General features: G+C 63.3%; 3 protein-coding genes across 3 annotated transcripts; 1 reads left to right on the top strand and 2 right to left on the bottom strand.

Moving 5' to 3' along the window:
* Positions 1-4,184: 4,184 nt before the first annotated feature.
* On the bottom strand, positions 4,185-5,578 carry NRSN2 (neurensin 2). Its single transcript, XM_082007316.1, has 2 exons — positions 5,399-5,578; positions 4,185-5,288 (listed from the first exon to the last, which is right to left on the bottom strand). Exons 1-2 carry the CDS (start codon positions 5,567-5,569, stop codon positions 4,905-4,907), a joined length of 555 nt encoding a protein of 184 aa, XP_081863442.1. The 5' UTR covers positions 5,570-5,578; the 3' UTR covers positions 4,185-4,904.
* Positions 5,579-10,638: 5,060 nt separating this feature from the next.
* SOX12 (SRY-box transcription factor 12) lies at positions 10,639-11,842 on the bottom strand (the record flags this gene model as incomplete). Its single annotated transcript, XM_082007307.1, has 1 exon — positions 10,639-11,842. The coding sequence occupies one exon, from the start codon at positions 11,840-11,842 to the stop codon at positions 11,018-11,020; it is 825 nt and encodes a 274-aa protein (XP_081863433.1). The 3' UTR covers positions 10,639-11,017.
* Positions 11,843-12,404: 562 nt separating this feature from the next.
* On the top strand, positions 12,405-21,655 carry LOC309410688 (uncharacterized protein C20orf96; the record flags this gene model as incomplete). The annotated part of the gene is given in 10 exon segments (XM_082007133.1): positions 12,405-12,662; positions 14,575-14,689; positions 15,045-15,187; positions 15,796-15,954; positions 16,393-16,492; positions 16,906-17,120; positions 17,122-17,292; positions 18,194-18,277; positions 18,564-18,682; positions 21,509-21,655. Coding segments are annotated over 10 exon segments (1,488 nt in total). The 3' UTR covers positions 21,633-21,655.
* Positions 21,656-21,779: the final 124 nt, after the last annotated feature.

Raw genomic sequence — 21,779 nt, 5'->3', positions numbered from 1 at the left:
AGCCAGAGGAAGGGGCTTTCCTGTCACCACATCCTTCCCTGGTGCGAAGGGGTGATGTTTGATGAAAGGACGTGTCTGGAAACGACCTGTCTGAAGATCATTTTTTATTCTTGCTGCGTCCAGTGACGCTTTTGGCATTTGCAACAGAGACTGATGGGAACCAGCCCAGCAGGATTGTTCCCCATGCTGACGCTCACTTTGTTCTCCCCGTGCAAGGGTGAGCAGATGGGCACTGCTGCCGTCTCGAGAGGAACCGGAGGTACGGACGAGTCAGGCTTTTCACGCTGCGCACAGGTGACTGTACGAGTGGAGAGCCATGCATGGGCTGTGCCGGAACGATCCCATTGGGGAAAATTAGTGGGAGGGAGGGCAGATCCTCGCCTGGAGGAGAGTGTCACAGCAGGGTTTGGCCTGGGTGTGTGCGTGTGTGGGGGTGAGGGGCTGTTACACCTGAGGAACCGGGCAGCCCTCTGGCTCTGCATCGCTCCCGGGCAGGCTGCCGGCGTGCCCTGCCATCTGCGTTCAGCTTTGCCGGTGGTCCCACCCTTCCCTTTCCTATAGGCAACCTCTGAGTAAGAGCCCAACCGTTTGCAAACCCCTGTCAGCACCCTGCCATGAGCTACTCTCCAGTGTGTAACACTCCCTGGCTCTTTTTGCTTCCTTGTCTTTTCAGCCTGATCTGTTTACAGGAGAGAAGGGCAGGGGACAGGAGCAGGTCCATGGGACTGCCAGAGGGAGCTTAGCTCTTGGTCACTGGGGCTCCTTCACTGGCTGTAGTGCGGTTGTATCTTGGGTCAGCAAGGTGAGAGACGAGTGTCACTCGCCCTGCCTGAGGTCTGTGCTGTCATGTGCCAGGTCACGTCACCATAAGGCACCGTAAACCCCCGTTGCAGACTTTTTTTGCAGCTCTGGAAGCAGGCTCTAAGGTGGATAAAGGCTTTTTTTCCACCTTCTGAAACACTTTGCACAGGACAGAAGTCATTGTGGTAGGAAATCTGTCATAGATCTCCCCCACAAGCTGATCAGACTTCAGCATCACCTCTCGGAATAACACAAGTGAGGGAGATTCCCGGAACGACCACCCCTGATCCCTGCATAGCTTCTGTCCCGTTAACAGTCCTAGCACTCCCTGCCCTCCCGGCTAAGCAGCACATCCTTCTTAGACAACTCGGTGTCCCACTGAGACAAAGCCAATAGACACTATATGCCTCTACCTCTCCCCTGAGCTGCTAAACCTCCCGCAAGTGCCCTTACCTGTCCCTTACAGCTCCCACCCAGCTCCCCCTGCTGTTGCTGTGTTGTGCCCAAAGCCATCTGTGCCGTGCCCAGGGGCTGCACACCTGAAAATTCAGTGTTGGTTGAAGAGTTACGGATTTTGGGATAGAGAAGAAAACTCATGCCCTGCAAAGCTCAGCACCCTCCTGTCCCAGCCCGCTGCCTGTCGGTTCATAACAGCTGCTGGGGAAGTTCTGGGGGTTTGCCCTGTGGGCCCCCTGTCTCGGAGGGGCCGTGCCTTTCTGGCCGCCGGGCTGGCTGGAGTGCGTGCGGGCAGTCGTCACGCCTGACCCGTGTTTCCGTAAAGCTCTGGGCAGAGAACTTCCCTTTTTCTCTGCAGGCTGAAGGCCAGAGTGTGTGAACCAGCTCTCGCAGCAGCCGGGCAGCGAGACCTGTTCCCTCTGCCGCTTGCTGGGGCTCGAGCCAGGGCTGTCTGCACCGCTGGTGAGAGCCGGGGGCTGCCCACGGCTCTCTTCTCCCAGCGAGGCTGAAGGCAGAGCCTGTTTCTGGCCCTCAGCACCTCCCCGGGGCAGCAGCGGCGTGGGGCGGAGAGCTGGGCCATTTAGCACTTTAGAAACTCGTGGTGCAGGAGAGTCTGTGGTGACCTGAGGGTGCTGCCGGAGGTCCCGAGACCCCTCTGTCCACTGCCCCGCTGTCCCGAAGGAGGGGATGGCTGGAGCCGCACCTGGGGGGAAGCCCCTGCAGCCCCCCTGCTCTCTGGCCATGGTGCACTTTAGTTCTTGCGTTGTCCCCGAGCAGAGGAGGGGCCTGGGAGGAGACGGTGGCTTCGGGTACTTCAGTCACTCTGTACAAAGACTTATACATACCCGTGTAAATGCAGATTTGTACAAACCCTATAACTGTAAAATAAACAGTTACTAAACATGCTTCCTCCCCTCCCCCTGTGCCAGCATGGTGTGTGGCCGAGGGTGCCAGATCTGCTCTCGTGGCACCCTGTGCCCCAGAGCTGGCACATTCCTGCGGAGGCCGGGCCAGCTCTGCAGCCGCCGGTCTGCGTGGCCTCACACCCAGCAGCACCGTGGGAAGAGAAGCAGGAGCAGAGCCAAATGGTGCTTGCGTGCCCTGGTTGTTGTTCTCCTTCCGTCTGTCTACCTTTGGTTAAATGCCAGGACTTGCACGTGCCTCTCTGGGGTGTCCCCCCTCTCTGGGGTGTCCCCCCTGTCAGCGGCACGGCAGGCAGAGTGGGACTGTAAATAGCCTGACCTCCCGGCCCCCGTTGTGCCCCGGGCCAGGCGCCTGGCTACGGGAGGAGATCCCGGGCACGGTGCCCATCGGCAGAGGCCCGGCCATCGCCACTTCCCCCATGCAGCCTCCAGCGCCCGGGCATGCTCCACTGAGCCGGGGTGACGCAGCTGCCTGCCCCGGGCTGGCAACGGGCTCTGCTGGGTGGCACGAGGCTGGCGGCCGTGTTTGCTGGATCAGGCCAGGGCTATTTTTAGTTCCCTCTGGCTTCCTCTTCAGGAGCAATTTTTCTCACTAGCGCTCAAAGCCCTTTGGGAGGAGGACGCAGGCAGTGACCTGGAGGGTGTGGGGAGCTGCTGGCGGCTTGGTGGGGTTTGAGGGGTGGAGAGGGGGCAGGGCTGAGGTTTTACAGCAGAGGGAAGCCTGGAGAGCCAGCACAGCATCATTCCTTGCGCCATGTGCCTTTGTTATTGTGTTAATGTGATGCCCAGCTCTGGCACGCTGCCTTGGAGCCCGGACAGCGAGCCCAGCACCAGCCAAGGGGATAAACTGGCTGCTGGGGTCCCTCGCCTGCCGGCACCAATGTGCCCAGCACGCACCCAGGCCTAGCCCCAGGCAGCTGCACCTCTGTGGGACTCAGTGGAGAGAACAGCCCCCAAGGAAAGGTCACAGGTCTTTTATTTACCCAAGAAGAGTACAGACAGGGAAATGCTGGTCTGTGCAAATACGCGGGTCCCTCCCAGGTGCTGTTGTGTGGGTGCAGGCCAGGCGTGGCTCAGCACAGCGGGACAGGGCTGAGGGTGGGGGCTGCGGCTGCATTTGACCCCCCAGCCATCGGGGCTTTGCCAGCAGCACAAGTCCCCCAGTTCCCCGAAGGCGCAGGGTCAGGCAGCCAGAGCTGATGGCACACGTGGAGCCCTCCCAGTGGCGTCCTGGTTCAGGCAGCCACATCCTGCCGCAGCTACCAGCTGCACCCCTGGGCACCTCTGCTCTCGTGCCCTGGAGCTCTCCTCTTCCTCACCTGCTCGCTGGCACCTCCGGGAGCTTTGCGCAGCTCTTCCTCCCCATCCTCCTCGAAGAGCGGTTCCCAGGGCAGAGAGTGTGGGGTGCCCGTCCCCGGCAGCTGTACTTGGCCTCGGTGGAGCCATGCTTGGCACAGCAGGAGCAGCCCCGTCCCGTGGCCCCAGCAGGATGTAGGGCCCGATCCGCCGGGGCCGGCAGTTGCGGGGCACACAGGGCTGGGGGTGTGGGGGCTTTGGCCTCACCAACGCAGGGCTGTCTTGGGGCTCCTCCAGCTGCTTCCTCGGGGCTGCATCCGGGCTGGGCTTGGCGGCTGCCCGCTCCCATCCCATCCTGTCCCTCCCTGCTGCAGCTGATGCTGCTGTGAGCCCAACTGCAACATCCCAGCCTGGCCTGGCTCCCTGCCCGCCCTGCCTGCCCCACCACCCTCCCCATGCATGACCAGTATCAGTGCCCTACAAGGGCATGGAGACAGGTCCGGCCCGGGGTTACTGAAGGAGCTGCTGGGAGCCACCGGCCAGGTCCCATGCCCTGGCTCTGCCGCAGCGTGGTCACGCTCTCACCGTGATGCTGTGGGAGACAGCGTGGCGACATGCCAGCGTGCCAGGCTACCGGCCATGCCGGTCCACAGGAGCAGCTCAGCTTTCTCAAGGGCATGGGGCCAAGCTGGGGGAATGGGAGGCAGAGTTTGGGGCCCTGGCACCCCCACAGTGCCCACCGCAGCCAGCCCGTGCTGGTAGTGGGTAGGTGCCCCAGGGTTGCACAGGCCGGACACGCCGGGTGCACTGCACGATGCCTGTTACTGCAACACATGCGTTGCTGTGGGGTGATGCAAAGCCCTGACGGGTCCCAGCTTCAGGGAGACGTGGGGCAGGAGCCTCACAGCACCGGGGAGTGTGGGCAGCTCCTGCATGTGTCCCCATACACCATGCCCCCTGCTCCATCCCCATACCCTGTGCCCCCCAGGTGTCCACCGCCATGCTCGGCCACCAGCAACGGCCTCAGCACCCTCTGGCAGGGAAACTGGGCCAAATGGTTTCGTTCCCAGGCTCTGATCCGGTTCCTCGCCAAACTGAATGAGGTGTTAGCAGCGGCGGGGGCAGGTGGCAGCCGCCACGTGAAACCCAGCACTCGTGGCGTTTCTGACACAGACACAGCAATGGCCACCGAGCCGCCAGCAAAGGGATTTCTGGTCATCTTTACTGAGCAGTGGCAGCGGCAGCAGCTGTGGAAGCCGGGGTGCTGGGGCCGCAGAGTGGCGGGACAGTGGGACGTGGTGGCCATGCCGGGACCGAGCCAGATGCTCCGCAGTGCTGGCCACAAAGCAGGACCAGGTGCTCCAGCCGACTCGCGGGGTGCAGCATGACTTGGCCCCATGCCAGGCATCATCCATCGCCTCCCCAGCCTCAGGCGTCCCGCCGGGGCTGGACGCTGTGAACGCGGGAGACACCGAAGGGCATTGCTGTCCCCACTGGGGCAAAGGCAGCGGGGGGCCGCGGCGGGGGCCTGTGACGCAGGATGGGCAAGAGCTGCTGCTCCTCTTCCCGAGGGCGGCATGGGGCCAGCACACAGGAGAGGAGCCCGATGGCGCCCAGCGCCCCGGCTGCTGTGCACAGCGCCATGCCGACCAGCCGGCACGTCCCCAGCGCGTGGTTGTACTGCACCGCCTGCACATCCAGCACCACGAACTCCTCCTCCCCGATCCCCTCCAGCTTTGGGGGCACCAGGGAGCTGGCAGCCAGCACGGCAGCCCCCAGGAGCAGGAACAGGGTCCCCGCGGAGAGGCTCACCTGGGGACAGGGCCACCCAAGTGCCACAGCGGGATGCACCCGGCGCAGGCTGCGGGCAGAGGCTGCGTCTCCAGGGGGAGGCGGGAGGAAGGGTTTTCAGGGTTTCTTACCTTCCCGATGAGGGGGGCCCAGGCTCCGTGGGGCGAGGACCCATCCCCATCGGGGCTGCCCCCGGTGCAGTCCTTGTAGAAGAGGTGGAGGCAGGAGCGGACCCCGTGCCACTTCCCCTGCGCCACGCCGGGCCCGCGGCCGCAGCTGCAGTCCGGCTCACGGGCAGGCATCGGGCCCGGCGGGGCACAGGGGGGCCGGACTGAGCCGTAGGGAGAGCGACGGGACCCTGGGACCCACAGCCACTCCCCTCATGCAGCCGCAGCACCCGTGGGGCCGAGTCAGCTCCTACCCTCGCTGCCCTTGTCCCGGTGGGGCTTCCACAGGGGACGGAGGAAGGGTCCCCCCTGCACCGCGGGGTCCTGCCCGTCCTGGGCCGGCTCCGGAGCGGGCACGGCCGCGGCTCGGCCCCCGCCGCCGTGCTGGCAGGATCGGGCCCGACATCGGGCCATCCGCAGCCACCCAATGGCCGGCGACGGGGAAGGAGGGGCGGTGGCGGGGAGAGCCGCGGCCACCTTTGGGGTGGCCAAGGGGCCGCCGCCCTGCGGGGACACGGGCCACCACACTGCGGGGACGGGGCCACCGCGTCCCCTCCGCGCCGCCCGCCCCGCGCTGGGGCATTGCCATGGGAACCGCCTGCAGCCCCTGCGCGTGCGCGCGAGCGTGCGCGCGGAGTGGGGGATGCGTGTGGAAATGTCAGCCCCGAGGAGGGCGGGGGGGGGGGGGTCGGGACCCTTTCGGTGCCGGCTGCGGCGCTGAACAAAGCCCTGCGCCGGCGAGGCCTGGCGGGGGGTCGCGCTGCCGCGGGACCCGCCGGCCCCCGCACGGCCCCAGCCTGGGCGTCCCCAGAACTGGGGACACGCTTGTCCCCCCCATCCCGTCTCACCTGCAGGGGTCTGGGGGGGCCCAGCCCGGTGCTGCCACGGTTTAGGGGAGGCTCACCCTGGGGACCACCCTGGTGCACCCCTGGTGCCCATCACGTTGCCCCTCCAGGCTGCCCTCATCCTGCATCCCCCCATGTCCCCACACAGGCTCTCCCCTGCCCGCACCCCTGCCTGCTCCTGCCCTGCCTGCTCCTGCCCTGCCTGCTCCCCGCTTACCTCGGGGGGGGCGGGGGCAGAGGCTTTAGCACATCCTTCCCCGTCCCAGTGCCGTCACCGGCAGTGGTCCCTCTGCTGCCCTCGTGTCCGGGAGGGATCCCACGGCCCCGTCCATGGGTGGGCAGCCAGCCCCCAGCTTCAACACAGCCCCAGCACCGTCCTCCTCCAGGGACTTGGGGCGGGGGTGGCGGGGGGCCGTGCCGGGGTGGAAGGGAGCGGGCAGAGCGGGTCCCCGCTGCCAGGCCAGGAGCCGCCGCTGCCTGTGGAGCCAGCGAGATGCTGCGTGCAGCCACCGCGCGTGATTCAGAGCCGGGCGCGTGGCAGCAACGTGTGCACGTGCCTGCGCGGGCAGTGCCGGGCACCGGGCACCCGGCCCCGCGCGGCCCCGGCCCGTGGCGAGGTCAGGAGGGCAGCAGCGATGGCCGGCGAGCCGGGACCGTGGCCGGGCCAGAGCCACCAGCCTCCCTACTCCTGGCCCAGCCAGGCAGCTTCCCGCAGGCGGGGACGGCTGTGCCGCCATGCCGGGGCTTCGCCGCTTCGGGATTGCGGCCGGCGCACCCCAGGGCCCGGGCGGTGCTGGGTGCTGGCCCAGAGCAGGTGCAGCCCTGTGCTCCCCTGGGGCTGGGGGGTCCCTGCACATGGCCACCTCGGGCATCTTGCCCCCCAGGACAGCCCGGTCCCCAGAATCCCCCGGGCCACAGCAGGGGCCAGTGGTACCCGGGGATGCTCCAGCCTCCCCTTGTTGCCATAGCAACAGCTGAGGGGGTGACGCAAGCAGTGCATGGCCCCTGTGCCCCCCCCAGCCCCTCCTGCGGGGCTGGATTAGTGCCCCAGGCCCCCACCTGGACCCTTCCCACAGGCTGAGCCCCACCACGGGTGGAGCTGGTGGCACCATGGGGCTGCATGTGCACAGAGCTGGCAGAGCACACGCGTGTGCAGCACACGGCACGCACAGGCACACACGGAGCACGTGCGTGAACAGCACACACACATGCACACCCCCCCCGTGCATCTGCATACCACACACACAGACCGCGCACACGTGTACAGCCTGCACACACACAGGGCACACACACCGCACGCCAAGCGGGTGCTTATGTACACGGAGGGCAATGCACACACGTGTACACACACACACACGTGCTCACACCCCCCAGCAGCGTGGCACCGCTCCCAGGGGACACCCAGCCCACGCTGGCTGATGAGGGTGAACCCTCCCCAGGGGACGGCTGGTGTGGGAGCCCACGGGAACCAGGGCTGAGGGTGGGACCCATGGACCGGGGCAGGAGCTAACATGCCTGAGAGATGGATGTTGGCCCCCGGGAGCCCCACATCCCCCCTGGGAGCCCCACATGCCCCTGGGAGGAGCGAGGCGGCGCAGGAGGAGCCGGAGCCGCGGGCAGCAGACCAACACACTTTATTCCATAGTCACAACAGTCAGGATAACCATTAGCCGAGCTTCCGCAGGGCCGGAGCCGGCCGCGTCGCACCCCCCGGGACGGGACGGGGACCGGGGCTGCCCCTCGGCTAAAAGCCTATTTCTCCAGGACAACAGATACAGGAACCCTTCACTAACACGACACTACAAAGGTGACCCCGAGCGCTGGCGCCCGTCCGCAGGCTGCGCCGGGGCCCCGCCGGCTCCGGGGACCCCGGCCTGCTCGGCCACCGCCGGGGCGGCTTCTTCCTGAGAGAGGTTTGGTTTATTTTTATTATTCATTTATTATTAATTATTATTATTATTCGCTTTGTCTCTAGTGATGACGGGATGTCGCACGCGCACGCACACACGCTCGCACACGCATGCCAGCCAGCACCGGGCAGCGGGGAGGCGGGGGGCGCAGCGGGAGGGGGCTGCACGCTGGGGGGGTCTCTAAGCACTACAACCACACGGCACAGAAAATCCACCACTGTCCACAACGGTTCTCCCCCAACGAGTACAACCCGGCGAGTCTCGAGGAGGGGGCAGGAGGGGGGCGGGGGGACGGGGACGAAGCGGATGGTGTTGTGCTTGCGGCCGGGGCGGGGGGGCCCCGGCTCTGGCTCCGGTTCTGGCGCTGACCCAGAACCTGCTCCTGAGGAAACGTTTCGCCTGACAGTCCGTGGAGGGAGCGCTCCGGCCCATGGGCGACGCGCGGCGGCCGCGCGCCCCGAGAAGGCAACCGAGGTGCTGGGCGAGATCTGTGCGCGTCGGAGAGCCCCGGGGCCCCACGGGCACCCCAAACCCGGCTCACGTGTGGGAAGGGGCTTGGCGTGCTCCTGGCACGGGGCTGCCCGGGGGTGGGAAGGCAGAGACCCCCCGGGGCGGCGGCGAGGCGGGAGCGGGCTGCCGGCGTTGCGGCTGGCCCGGCGCTTATTTGGCTTTTCTGGGTCTGGTGGGGAACGGCCTCGGGGCGGGCAGGGCCGGGGACGCGCTCTGTTCGGGGAACACGTGTCTGATGCGTGACGCCCGCCTGCCTGCGCAGGCTGGCACCCGCACCGGGGCTACTGAAACACCGTGGCTAACGCAACGCCGACACACACACGCACAGCTACCGCTACACACCAACACATCTACACTGCTGATGGCTGGCCGTCAGGGAGGCGCCTCCGGGGGACACCCAGGCCCCCCGGGACAGGGCTCGAGGACACTCAGCATCCCTGCGAAGGGCCCGGGGACACACCTCTCCCTGCGCCGCAGTGCCTGTCCCCAAAGCTGAGATGGGGCCACCGGCACCTCTGGCAGCGGGGCCAGGCAGGTCCCCTGCTCTGAGCCTCCCCAGGGGATGCCGGGACCCCCGGTGTGGGGATGCCTTTCCCCTGGTCGCAGCTCTGGCCAGCCCCAAGGCAATGGGCAGGCACAGGGCAGCCTGCGACCAGAGGAACCGGCAGTCCCACAACAGGGAGACAGAGTCCCAGGGAGCAGATGCCCCACTGCCCCCAGCACCCCACTGCCCAGGAAGGGTCAGAGGGGCTCCCGCACACCTGGAGCCCTGGGGAATTGGGGGCATGGGGGACCTCGGGGGCTGCTCCAAGCAGCGGTCCCTGCCGAGCCCTGCTACCGCCACGTCCCTAGGGCTGGCAGCTCGGGGTGGCCGGGGTCCGCTGCAGCCCCCCACACAGCACAGCCGTACCTGAGCACGGCCCCTGCCCCACAAACGCAGCCTGCGACGACTGCCGAGCCAGCGCTGCAGCCACGTGCTCCCTGGCAGCGGGAGGAGGCAGCTCATTGCAGGAAGGAGCCATTAGGAAAAGCAAAGAAAAACCCGGCTGGAGGAGCCACTGCGGCAGGACCTTCCCTGCCGGGAAGCTCCTTGGCAGCACCCTGCCAGGATGTCGCTGCTCTTGGCGCAGCCGGCAGCGGGACACGGCCTGGTGCTGCATGGAGGAGCGCCGCGCCGGAGCATCGCCCACACCCCGCGCGCCCATCGGTGTCGGCTGCCGCTGCTCTCGGCCCCGTTTGGGTGGTTGCTTAAGGCAGATTTCCTGCAGCGTCCCTTCCCAACCGCCCTGCCCTGCCTGCTCCCTACCACCCCGGCAGCATCGCCCACCGCGGCCGGGCGCGGCGGCACCCAGCTCCACCGGCCAAGGTGAGCCAGCCCTGCGCGGGCCCCGGCTCCAAGGCTAAAATGGGGGCTGGCTGCTTTGGGAAGGGCTCGTCCTCACCGGGGTTCGGGGTGGCTCTGGTCATGGGCTCCCCCCACGGCACAGCCTCCTCGGCACAGTTGCCTGGCAAGAGGAGCAACACAGCCTCCGCGTCCATGAGTGGATCACGTGCGTGCAACTTCGCTCTTCCCAAAGCGTGCGGCGGGGAGCGTGCGCCGCTGGGAAAGCGCAAGGAAAGCACCGGTGCCATGGGACACTGAACCCCCGAAGCTGGGGGCCCCCATGAAACGGGGCATCGGGCAGGGACGGCTCCGCATGGCTCTGCCGCCCCTGGACGTGGCACAGCTGGGGATCCCTCCCCAAGGGCTGCGACAAGGAAGAGGAGAAAATTTAAGACGTGCTTTAAAGGCCGTCAAAAAGCAAAAGGAATGGGCCATTGCCCAAGGAACGGAGAGAGCAGGCAGGCCCCGAGAGCCGGGGCCGGCGTGGGCGCTCCCGCTGCCTGGAGAGTGGGAGTGAACACGGGGCAGCGGCCAGCGGGAAAGGGAGCGGCCAGGAGCAGCCATGGCCGGTGACACCGCAGCGGCCGCCGCTGCCGGAGGAAGGGGCTGGGCGCCGACAATGAAAACCCCGGTAGATGCTCGCAGTTCATACCGCAGCGGCCAGCCACGCGTCCCCGCGGTCGCGAGGCAAGAGCCGGACAGACGGACGGCCGAGGAGTGGGTGTGTGCCCGGGGGATGGGGTGAGCAGGGAGCTCTGCCTTCCAGCGGCTTCAAGGCAAAATACCTGATTCCTGCATGTAAACAGCTGGTTTCGGTTTGTTTTTTTTTTCCTGGGTTTTTGTTCGGGTTGTTTTTTTTTTTTTTTTATACGACCTGATTGGGGGGGGCAAAAAAAAAAAACAGCAAACGCGCGTTACCTGCGGAGCGCGGGGCTCAGTAGGTAAAGACCAAGTCCGAGATGCTGGACATGAGCCAGTCCCCCGCTATCATCTCCGTCACCTCGGGCGTGCAGTAGTCCGGGAACTCGAAGTGCGAGGGGGCTCCCCGCGGGAGGGGGTCGTGGTCCTTGTCGCAGACGGGCCAGTCCAGGCCACCGCCGGTGGCCCCGGGGGGGCCCCGCCCGGGCGGCGCCCCCGGCAGCTCTTCCTCCAGCTCCTCGTCGGAGCAGCTGAAGGAGGAGGGGGGCGACCCGGCCGGCACGGGGGAGGGGGTCCCGCTCTCCGGCGGCCCCCCCGGCTCGGGGTCGGCGGCGGCGGGGGGCTCCTGGGGGCCGCGCTCCCCGGCGGGGGGGTCCCCGGCGGCCGCCTCCGGCGCGGGCTCGGGCGGGGCAGGCTGCCGGCGGCCGGCGGCGACGCGGCCCAGCACGGAGGGCTTGATCTTCCCCGGGAGCCGCGGGCGGGGGGCGCCGGCGCCCCCCTTGCCCTTTTTCCGCGGCCGGTACTTGTAGTCGGGGTAGTCGGCCATGTGCTTGAGGCGCAGGCGCTCGGCCTCCCGGACGAACGGGATCTTCTCCGAGTCGTGCAGCAGCTGCCAGCGCCGGCCCAGGCGCTTGGAGATCTCGGCGTTGTGCATGTCGGGCCACTGGTCCATGATCTTGCGGCGCTCGTGCTGCGACCACACCATGAAGGCGTTCATCGGCCGCTTGATGTGCCCGCTCGGCGTCTTGCACCACGCGGGACCGGCCTCGCGGGTGGGCAGCGGGGCGCAGGGCTCCCGCCGAGCCTCCGCGCCCCGGCCCCGCGCCCCGCGTTGCACCATGCCGGGGCCCCTCCCGCCGCCGCCGCCGCCGCCGCCTCCTCCTCCTCCTCTTCCTCCGCCGCCGCCTCCCCGCCCGCCGCTACGCGCCGTGCCGCGCCGCCCCCATTGTGCGGAGCGGGCGGCGGCGGGGCGGGGCGCCGGGGCCCGGGGGCGCACGGCGGAGGCGGCTCCGCCGGGGCGGCGGCCGCGGCGATGATCCGGAGAGACCCCGCGTCGGGCCGGCGGTCACCGGCTCGGGGATGCTCCGCAAGGGTCCGGTCCGGGGGTGCTCCGGGATGCTCCGCACCGGCCCGGGGATGCTCTGCAACGGTTGAGTCGGCGGATGCGGTGCGGGGCCGCTGCGGCGGCGGGTCGGGGGTGTGCGGGGGCGGTGCGGGCAGCCCGGGAGCCGCATGCCCCCCGGTGCCGCTCTTATAGCCGCCGCCGCCCCGCCCCCGGTAAACACCGCCGCGCCGGTTCTGTCAATGAGAGGCACCGTCCCTCCCCGCCCATTGGCCGCGGGGCGGGGGGGAATATCCAGCTCGGCCAATGGGAGCCCTCCGGAGAGGGGTTGCTGGAGAGAATGGCAGGGCGGCACGCCCCGCCGCCCCCGGTACCGCCGCCACGGCACCCCGGTAGCTCCCGGTGCCCCCACCTGAGCAGTACGGCACCCCCGGTGATCCCCGGTACCTTCACACGAGCCTCCCGCTACCCCGGCCTGGGCACCCCCGTACCTCCCCGTGACCCCCGGTACCCACCCGGCCCTCTAGCTCCCGCCGGTACCCGCTGCTCCCCCGGCCCCGCGCTCCCCGGTGGCCCCGGTGGCCCCTGCACCCGCAACGTGAGCACCCCCCAGCAGCCCCCGCACCCCTCATGGCTCCCTGGGAGCCGCACCCCGGCCTGGGCGCGGCTCTGCCCCCCCCCGGGGCGCTGCTGCCGGACCCCGCCCCTGCCGGGCCACCGGGCTCCCGGGGGCGCCCACTGTCCCTGGTCCCCGGGGCGTCTCGCCAGGACTCGGCTCCTGGCGGGTCAGAGCGGGGCGGCGGGGACGGAGACTGCCAGGCGGGGAACGCGCTGCCCATGGGGCTGCCACGCGGCCACCCCGGTGCCACGAGTGGGGCCTTGTCCCCCGCGGCGCGACCCGGCCCAGTCAGGCCCCGCCCCTCCCGGCAAGGCCCCGCCCCCTCCGCGGAGCTGCGGGCGGCACCAATGGCGCGGCGGCGGCGGCCCTGTTGCCCTGGAGACCGCGGGCTGCCCGCCAGGGGCTGCGCCCATTGGCTGCCGCCGCGGCGCGCGGGCCCGCCGCAGGGTGCGCACCCATTGGCTGCGCCGCCACCGCCAGTTGCTGTGGTAACAGGGGGCCGAGCGGGGCCCGGTGCCGCGCCGCCGCCCGCGGCCTGACCCGGGCCCTGTGGCCTACCCTAGGCCCTGCGGCCTGCCCCGGAGCCTGCCTCTCCGCAGGCCTGGTCTGTGCCCCTCGGCCCTGCCCAAGCCCTCCCGGAGCCCCGTTGCCCGGAGGACACCACACAACCCCCCACCGCGGCTCCCCCATCGCGCTGGGCCTCGCCCGCTGTGGCCAGGGACCGTGCCGGGGACCGGGCGCCCGCCACGCAGCTCCAGCATGGCTCCTGGCACCGTGCACCTGCTCGGCCACACCCCCCGACCCGCAGGGCTTCACGCCCGTTCCCGCGGGCAGGACCAGGCGAGTGCGCCTTAGCACGGCAATGCCCGTAGAGCAGAACAGCTCTGCGGGGCCCCGAGGGGGCTGCTGCGGGCCCACTGGCGCCGTGCGCCGCCGCCGCCTTGCCCCGGGCTCACCGGGGCGGCCGGCCCTCGCCCCGCGTTGCCACCGCGGCCTCACAGCCCCAGCGGCCCCGCAAGCAGCCGAGGCCAGATGCCGCATGGCTCTCCGGTCCGGCCCAGACGCCAGCCCGGTGGATCCCGCCCCTCTGCCCCCGGGCTCCTGCCGTGCGGCTCCGGGGCGGAGCCGGCAGGGGGCGCCCCCCGCTCCTTCCCTTGAGGGCGGGCCCCGCCCGGCTTCCGTACCGGCCTGCTGTCGCCATGGAGACCGGGCCGGGGAGGGGACGCGGGGTACGGGCGATCCCCGGGGGGCATGGCGGGGGGGCCATGGGGAATGGGGGTCCCCTGGGGGCTCCCCGGGGGACAAAGGAGCAGGCCGGGGGGTGTCCCCACAGGGGACAGGCAGGAGGACTCCCCGTGGGGCGGGGTGTGGGGAGGGAGGCTCCCCGCAGGGGATGGGCAGAGGCTCCCCATGGGGCAAAGAGGATGGGTAGGGGCTTTCCGGGGGGCAAGGGAGGCAGGTGAAGGTGGCGGCTCGCTGAGGGTGCCATAGCCCAGGGGTGTCGCTGCCTCTCTGCTCTGACTTTGGACGCACAGAGGCTTGTCCGTGGGGACCGGCAGAGCCACGGGCCTCCTCGCCGGGGTTACGCTTTTCCCTTCCAGAGCCTGAGCAGAGACGGACGCACGGGGCCCAGTGTCATGGAGGAGCCCCAGGGAATAGTAAGTCTTTTGCTCCAGTGGGGTTGATGGCACTTACAGCACTCCGGTTGTAAACGCAGTGTCTCTCAAACAGACCTAAGATTTGCTGCTGGGAGAGGGCTCAAAGGGGCACCTGGAAGCCCCAGAGGCACTGCGACGGGGAGTCAGAACGGTGGGTCACGTCAGGGAGGTCTCTGCTCGCAAACCGCCTTTGACTCCCCACCTTTTCTGTGCTGCTGTCATTCTGAGTTTAGGATTACAGCAACCAGCAGAAGCCAGAAGCAGAGGAGAGGAAATCTCCAGCCCGCAGGTTGACTTTGCCACTGCTCACCAGTGAGGACAAGAAGAAAGGAGAGAAGAACAAGCCAGGTTGGGGGAGATTCCCTTATACAGTGCCCTGCTGCCCCTGCCCACTGGGGCTGCGTTTGCATTAACCCAGTGCTTTCTGCTGGGATACATTCAGCAAGAGCCACAAAAAGAAAATTACCTGAGGGGAAATGCTGAGAATAAAGGGGGAGAGCTAGAAAAGGCCAGGGAGTGCTTTGTAGGCTTGGCTGCTGGGCTGTAACTGCGAGTGGCTTTTGCTGGGGCTGCAGAAGGTTTGAATTCAGTCTCTCAGTTGTACTTTATGTTTCCCTCAGTGACATATCACAGGAGAGAGTAGACGTAAAGTGTTAAAACTGGACTGTGAAATAACCACAGGCCTCTTTTTTTATTTTACCAGTTGCATTTATGCTGAATAAAAAAACACCCTTGCCTTCAGAGACATCATCATCCCAAGAGCAACACAGAAGTTTTACTCAGAGGAAATTAGCGCTCAAGAAGGCTGAATTAGCTAAAACCTTGGAAAAGATCAAAATTACCACAGTACGTGCAACAAATACCCAGCACTGGGACGTAGGTAGCAAATCCATACGGTTACCCTGGCTGCCTTTATGGAGGAAATTCTAGCGGTCTGACTCACTCTAGCAAAATGGCACGTGTTTATTTATTAATACACTGGGGGTAATTATGCTGCTCTGCTTAATGCTGGTGAAATCTAACCTTGATATTGTGTATCAAGAAAAATTAAGAGAAACCAGGAGAGAGCCCAGACTGTAGCAGTAGGAGGGATGAGATTTAGGAAATGTGACCTGTTAGAAAAGACTGTTGGTATCAGATTTTCTCCGTCTAGCAAAGAGGAGGCTGAGGTGGAGGACATGACCACAGATTTTCTAGTAGGTGAAAGATGGTTATAGAAGAGATGGTGATCCTTCCAGTAAGGAACATGGGAGCAGGGTTGTGCTGTATGGGGGAAGTCAGCATGCCTCCGCACTGAGACTGAGGTTTGTTGTGTGGTGCCGGGGTGGCCAGAGCCTTGTTGGTGCTGTTACCATGCGACTGGAATGTTCCAGGAACAGCAGACAATGGTAGGGAAACATGGGGTAGGTGGCCCTGGTGGAGTCTGCAACACTTTAATCCACAAATTCCTGTAGAATCTGACCAATCTGAAGAAAAATGCCGTCGAGGAGCTGAAGCAACGCAGTGCCCGCCTGGCAGACACCAACTGCCGGCTGATTAAGGACATCCAGCACACTGATGACACCACTGCCAAGAAAGCAAGGGTCTTGCTGCAGCAGTATGAAGTATTTCAGGTGAGGCTTTAGACCCAATTCAGCAGAACTTCCCGTTACTCCTGTTAGTACTGGAGAAGGGCCAGGCACTGCCCAGCCCCTTCCACTGCACTGAGTGTGACTGGAGCACCCCCAGCCCTGGGGGGAGCTCTCTGGTGCCCAAAGAACCTGCAAAGTGCTCTTGTTTTGTGTGTGTTTTAAAGCCACAAGAGCACCATGGCTGTAACTGTCCCAAGCAACAGTAGTCACCCCTGTAACAGCCCAAATCTATCCCTCTGTAACGCACTTGGCTCCTGACGCACCACTCTGCTCCCCAGAGCACGAGCTGTACCAGCCACAGCGACGGATCCCTCTGTGCTGCTAACGCAAGCAATGGCACCTGAGGAACACCAGGGGTGGTGTAGGGGGATGTTTCAGAGCTCTGTGGAATAAGCAGTGACTGGATTTCTCCCTGTGCAGAGGGTGAAGGCAATGGTGCAGACCTTCAACCAGAACCGGCTGGATACAGCAAGGGCAGAGCTCCAGGAAATGGAAAAAACAATGGAAAAGAATCTGGGACGTGCGTTGCTCACATTGCTGTGAAATGCAGCCTATCCAACCGTGTTACCTTTGCTTTCCATCTGCTAGGCTAAAGACACCGTGTTGACCTTATAAATGTCAAACAATTCTGTTTCTGAAAATGAATCCCATTTGCTCTGTGGGGATGATCTTCCTGCCAGCTGGTCAGGAGGGGGAGACCCCTCTGAATCCCAGCAGCCTGTGCTCGGGGGCGGGAAGAATCACCTCCTTGGCGGCTGTTTGCACCATCCCTTTGGGGCAGGACCTGGTCACGGGGTGGCCATTCCCGCTTCCCTGAGGGTGTGTAATCTCTGTAGAGAGAAGGGCTCAGGTAAACGCAGGACAGGCTCTTTAGTGAAGAAGCGAAGCTCTGGCACCCCTGGGTTGAGATTTTCTGTTTTAACTTTCAATCAGAGCTACAGCAGCAGCTGGATGAAGTCACATCAAAGGTACATGTTCTCCAGGACAAGCTCAGCATCCTGCGGACCTACATTGATGGGCAGTATCCAGAACAAGTTGTCCAGATAGCCCTTTTGCAGCGCAGCATCCAGAACCTGAAGGAGCAACAGCAGGTGCTGAGACCTGTCCTTCCCTGCAGTGTTGCCAGGGAGGAAGGAGAGGGCAGGGAAGGAAGGAACGCAATGGTTCTCTTGCCTAATGCTCCTGTTGTTTGTGTGCACTGCTTCCCGCTGTCCTCAGGAGGAGAAAAACAAGACAGAAGAAATGGGGAAGGCCATCTTGGAAGAACTGGAAGAGAAGGCACAGGCGGAACAAGAGGCGCTGTTACAGAAAGTCGTGGAGGTTCGTGGAGTTCATGTGTTGTCCCAGCAAGGGGGATCATTGTCTGGGAGCTGGGAGACAAGGCAGGGGCTGCCACACATTGCCCAGTAGCAATAGCACGGTGCAGCCAGCACCCAAAGAGTAAGAGAACATCGCTGCTCCCCTCCTTATGCCATACTGGAGCTGTTTGTCAGGCTGGGAGGGCACATGAGAAGCGCTTCTGAGTTGCTGCTGTTGTCTGGTGTGTTGAAATATTCTCAGACTCACTCCGGAGAGTTTGCCACGTAGAGGTGTGTGCACTGTGACCCAACATTCACCCTGCTTTTATGGTCCCTGTTCTATTACATTATTTAGGTAGCTGCTTCACTAATTGGCTGTGACACCGCTGCGGTGGCACACATATGTTTGTAATAAATTCACGAGGAAATTAAACCACATGCAGCACTACAGAGCAGGGACTGCTGTCGTTCTTCCCAAAATAGGATGAACTCTTGTTGCACAGTTCCTGCTCGTATGATGTGCTTAGCACTTTTCCTGGGTTAGCAGCTTGAGAGCACTAAGAAAATATTAATTACTGAGTCCGTTTACAGCCTGCTCTGATGCAGAACTGCTGTGCCCTGTTACAGGTGAATTTGTAAGCACAGGAGATAGAAGTTACCCAAGCAATATTAATAAAGCTTTCCCTGGGAAACTGAACGGGATCTCTTGAGTTCCTCAGTCTTTTTCCATGATCAGCACAACATGATCTCCATGACAGGCTCGCTCTAGAGCCAGAACCCAAACCTTATTCGAGCAGAAATTATTTCCTTGAAGAGTGACACATCTGGACATGGCCAGCATTGGCACCCAGCAGTGGCAGAGTTTCGTGCTGGTGGTTATTGCAGAGTTTCTTCAGCTGGTTTTCTTCTCTTCACCCACACAGGACATGTTGCTGCACCAGGATGGCCTGAAGCAGATGGTGATAAACAATCATGTTCTGCGACGTGAAATTCTGAGGCAAAGGGAGGTGAGCGAGCTGGGGAAGAACCAGCGCAGTGCAGCAGAGCCAGCCGCCCTCAGCCATGCCCTTCATGTGGATTTTGTCTGCCATAGTGGGGTGTGTTGCCTTCCATTCCCACTGGAGTCAGTGGGCTGTTAGGGCATCCTGAAGATGAGCAGGTGTTTCAGGAAGCCAGTTAGGGCCTGACTTGCATGAGGGATGTTTTCTAGCTCTGCTGTTTGCAAACTCTCTAAAACTTCAATTCCTGCTTCTATTGCAAAGTAAAGAACTCTTAGTGTTGTAATTCATTCAGGTTATTAAAGACCTGGAAGAGGAGATCGGTGAGCTGAAGAGAAGCATCCAGACACTCCGCCAGAATGCAAGAGACCCAAGAGAGCTGATCTTTGCTGATGTTCTCTTCCGCAGACCAAAGTAAGGCTGGTCAGTGGGCATGCACAGCCCTTTCTCTGGGGCCTTGGGCTGCCGAGTCTTTGGTACCGAGTGCTAATAACCTAACCCCATCGTTTCGACAGACGTCACTGTTAAACCTACACCCAGCCCCGGATATAAACCCACAGTTACGTTGGTTCTGCTTGGGAAGGTGACTGCAGGGTCTCATGGTCTTGCCTAAGAGCAGCTAGGAATTAACCACAGCTCTAATACTGATGTGCTGTCAGGCTTGGTCACATCCCATCTCTCTTCTGGGCTTCCCTTTGTCCATCCTGCAAGGGGAGATTATTAGCGGCCACAGCTGGGGACAGTCAGGACCAGCAGAGCTTTTCGAGGCCCATGTGCCTACACTGACTCTTACCTTATTGTTGGTTTCGCCTTGTAGTTGGGAAACAAAAGTGAGGGTCACGGGCAGGCTCGCGAGGAGCATCCCTGCCGAGGCAGGTCTTGCTCATCTAGAGCCACCTTGCTGGTTGTGTGAAATGGCACCAGCACACCCTGAGAACAAAGATGGGCAGCCATGTCCCTAATACGTAAAATATGTGTCGGCAGCCTTGGCTGGCAGCAAAAAGGCAAAACTTTCTTGTACTTTCTCACTGCTCTTTCCCTGCCCCAGTTCTGTGGCAGCTAATTACTTCCCGAGCAGAGGTTGTGGGTAATCCCCACTCCTGCTTACCAGCGTGCGCTGTGCTGATACTGGATATAAGAACTACAAAGCATGAGGCGAATCCAGACTTAGCGTTGATGTGGAGAAGGCCCTGCCAGCTCACTCAAAGGAACGCTGGGCTCTCCTCTCCAGGGACAGACGCAGACGGGCCAAGCCTGTGGGCTGAAGCACACCAACAGCCAGCTGTGACACGCTGTTTTCCACCATACGTACAGCAGGCTGAAGGCGTAATGCTGCGGAGTCCTGCCCGGGATGGGACAAATCCCAAAAATCACAAATGATTTAGAGCTACCGAGGTGCCTCGGCTTTCTGTGCTGTCCTCTGACCAGGGGCACAAACCTGAGAAAAAAAATGTGTCAAATGTGTTTAGATCTTAAGTATGCTGTAGCCCGAAACCTGTAAGTTGTGTGCCGAGCAGTGTGCATACGCGCGTTATTTACAGCAACTGCCTATACAAATTGTTCTTGGCACAGGGACGTCTGTTAACGGAGTCATTCCCTTCCAGCGCGTCCTGCCGCTGCAGGTGCAGGCTAGCCCCTCGCCTCCTCTGCACCTCCTGCCCACGCAGGGGTTATTTTGCATGAAAATATCGTTCCTTGGGATGAGCAGAGGCTTACCCGGCAAACCAGCAGTGGTGCTGGTGACAAGAGGGGCTGGGTCCCCCACCCCAGGGCCTGGGTTTTAGCTGGAAGCCAGGTATGGCTGCCGCACTGTGGAGGCACGAGCCGAAGCAGGAGGAAAGCCTGGAACATGTCAGGAGAGCGTGAGGGAGGCGAATGGCTGCATGATGGATTAGTGCAACTTAATTTTTTTCCAGTTAAAAAAAATGATTAAAAAAAAGGGGAATTAATTAGACTCAACAGCTGGTGGGGCTGGGGTTACTGAGGGTGGCTGGGAGAAGAGTTAAAAATAGCAGAAAGGCCCAAGTGGAAAGTTTCTGTAACATCACAAGTCAGGCATTTGGTGCTTACCCGCCCTGACAGGCGGGAGCCCATGCCAGAGCCCTCTCCGCCATCCCGCAGCCCTTTCCCACTGACCTCCCTGCAACTTTTCACACGACTTCACCAGCCCTTCATTTTTCTAAATAACTCTTTGGTTCCAGACACTGAATTTACTTCTTGAAAGAGCAAAATCAGACACGAGCTGCGCTCAGCCTGGAAGCATAAGGGTGCGTAGGAGGGCAGGGCTCTTGCTGCCCTGCCTTTGGGTCCCTGCGTGCTACTGGCAGCGCATGGAGCCCAGAGGAGCTGTAACCCCCTGCGTATCCATTCCCATCTGCATTTCAGTTTTCCCCCGTTAAAAATCCTCTTGCTTCAGGGGCCTGGGGTGGATTTCACCAGCCGCGTCAAGCCCTGCTGTGCTGGCGGCACTCTGGACGCACAGTTTGTCCTGGACTGCGATGGAGATGGATGAGCGCAGCTCTGAGCAAGCCCAGCTCGCCGTGCTTGTCCTCTTTCTGCGAGAAAGCAGATGTACCTGGCTGCTCCAACCGGCTTTCTCCACTTCTGTTTGTCTTTCAGGATTGACAGTGGCGGTTCATTTCATTCCTTCTCCCGCTCGGAGCCCCAGGGCTTACGTCTGGCTCTGCCTCTCCGGGAAGGCCACCGAGCAGCAAGCCTGCCTTGCAGGGGCGTCAGTTGCCAGCGTGGTCTCAGAAAGGGCCATGGAGCAGGGCTCAGGCGGGAGCTCATTTCTTTTGTAGGCAGAGCCGTTAGGGGCTGGGGTAGACCATGAAGCATGAGCCAAAAAGCAAAATAGTGCTGGGGGTCGGGCTGGGCTGTGGCTCATGCTGAACAGGGGCTGCACACAACAACCCTCCTCTGGTTTAAAAGATTTTGCCCCTGCTCCCCCAGCCGCTTGCTTTGTCCTGTGTCCCAGAACATGTGTCCGAGCCCCCCCTTGCTGAGAACCTATCCCAGACCCTGGGGACATGGACAAGGTGGCACAGCTAACACACGATGGGGCTGCCATGCTGGGGACAGGGCGGCTCCGAGCCCTGACTGGCTGCACAGAGCATCTGAGCTGTCACCCGCCTCCAGCCATGGCCGCGCAGGAGCTTCTCCTCACACCGAACCAGCTGAGGCACAGCGGCTTATTCCTGCTCTTTGCTTTGCCCCTCCTAACTCTCCTCTCTCTCTCAGGTGCACGCCGGATACCGAGGTGGCCCTCAGTGTCCCCGCCAAGGAGATGCCGCTCGTCCAACGCTCAGCCAGGCTCCGCTCGCAGGCCCCTCACCCAGCGCATGGCACGGCCGGGCCCAGATGAGGTGCCGAGCTGCAAAGCCCCTCCTTTGCCATCAGCACTTCTCCATCCCAGCTGCCCTGGGGACTCTCTGATGTGGTTACATGGTGCAGTAAAGGTGTTGCAGTCATTCCTGGCCCGCGTGGGCTGTTCCGCGCTCACAGGCTGCAG

Source organism: Phaethon aethereus, assembly GCF_964289735.1.
Source record: "Phaethon aethereus genome assembly, chromosome: 16".
Taxonomy (NCBI): Eukaryota; Metazoa; Chordata; class Aves; order Phaethontiformes; family Phaethontidae; genus Phaethon; species Phaethon aethereus.
The sequence above is the reverse complement of the archived record's forward strand: the minus strand, read 5'-3'. Positions and strand labels throughout refer to the sequence as shown.

Coding starts and splice junctions, on each gene's coding strand:
- NRSN2 (XM_082007316.1), bottom strand. CDS start 5,569: ATGCCTGCCCGTGAGCCGGACTGCAGCTGCGGCCGCGGGCCCGGCGTG. Junction 5,289..5,398: donor GGGCCCCCCTCATCGGGAAG/GTAAGAAACCCT, acceptor CCCTGTCCCCAG/GTGAGCCTCTCCGCGGGGAC.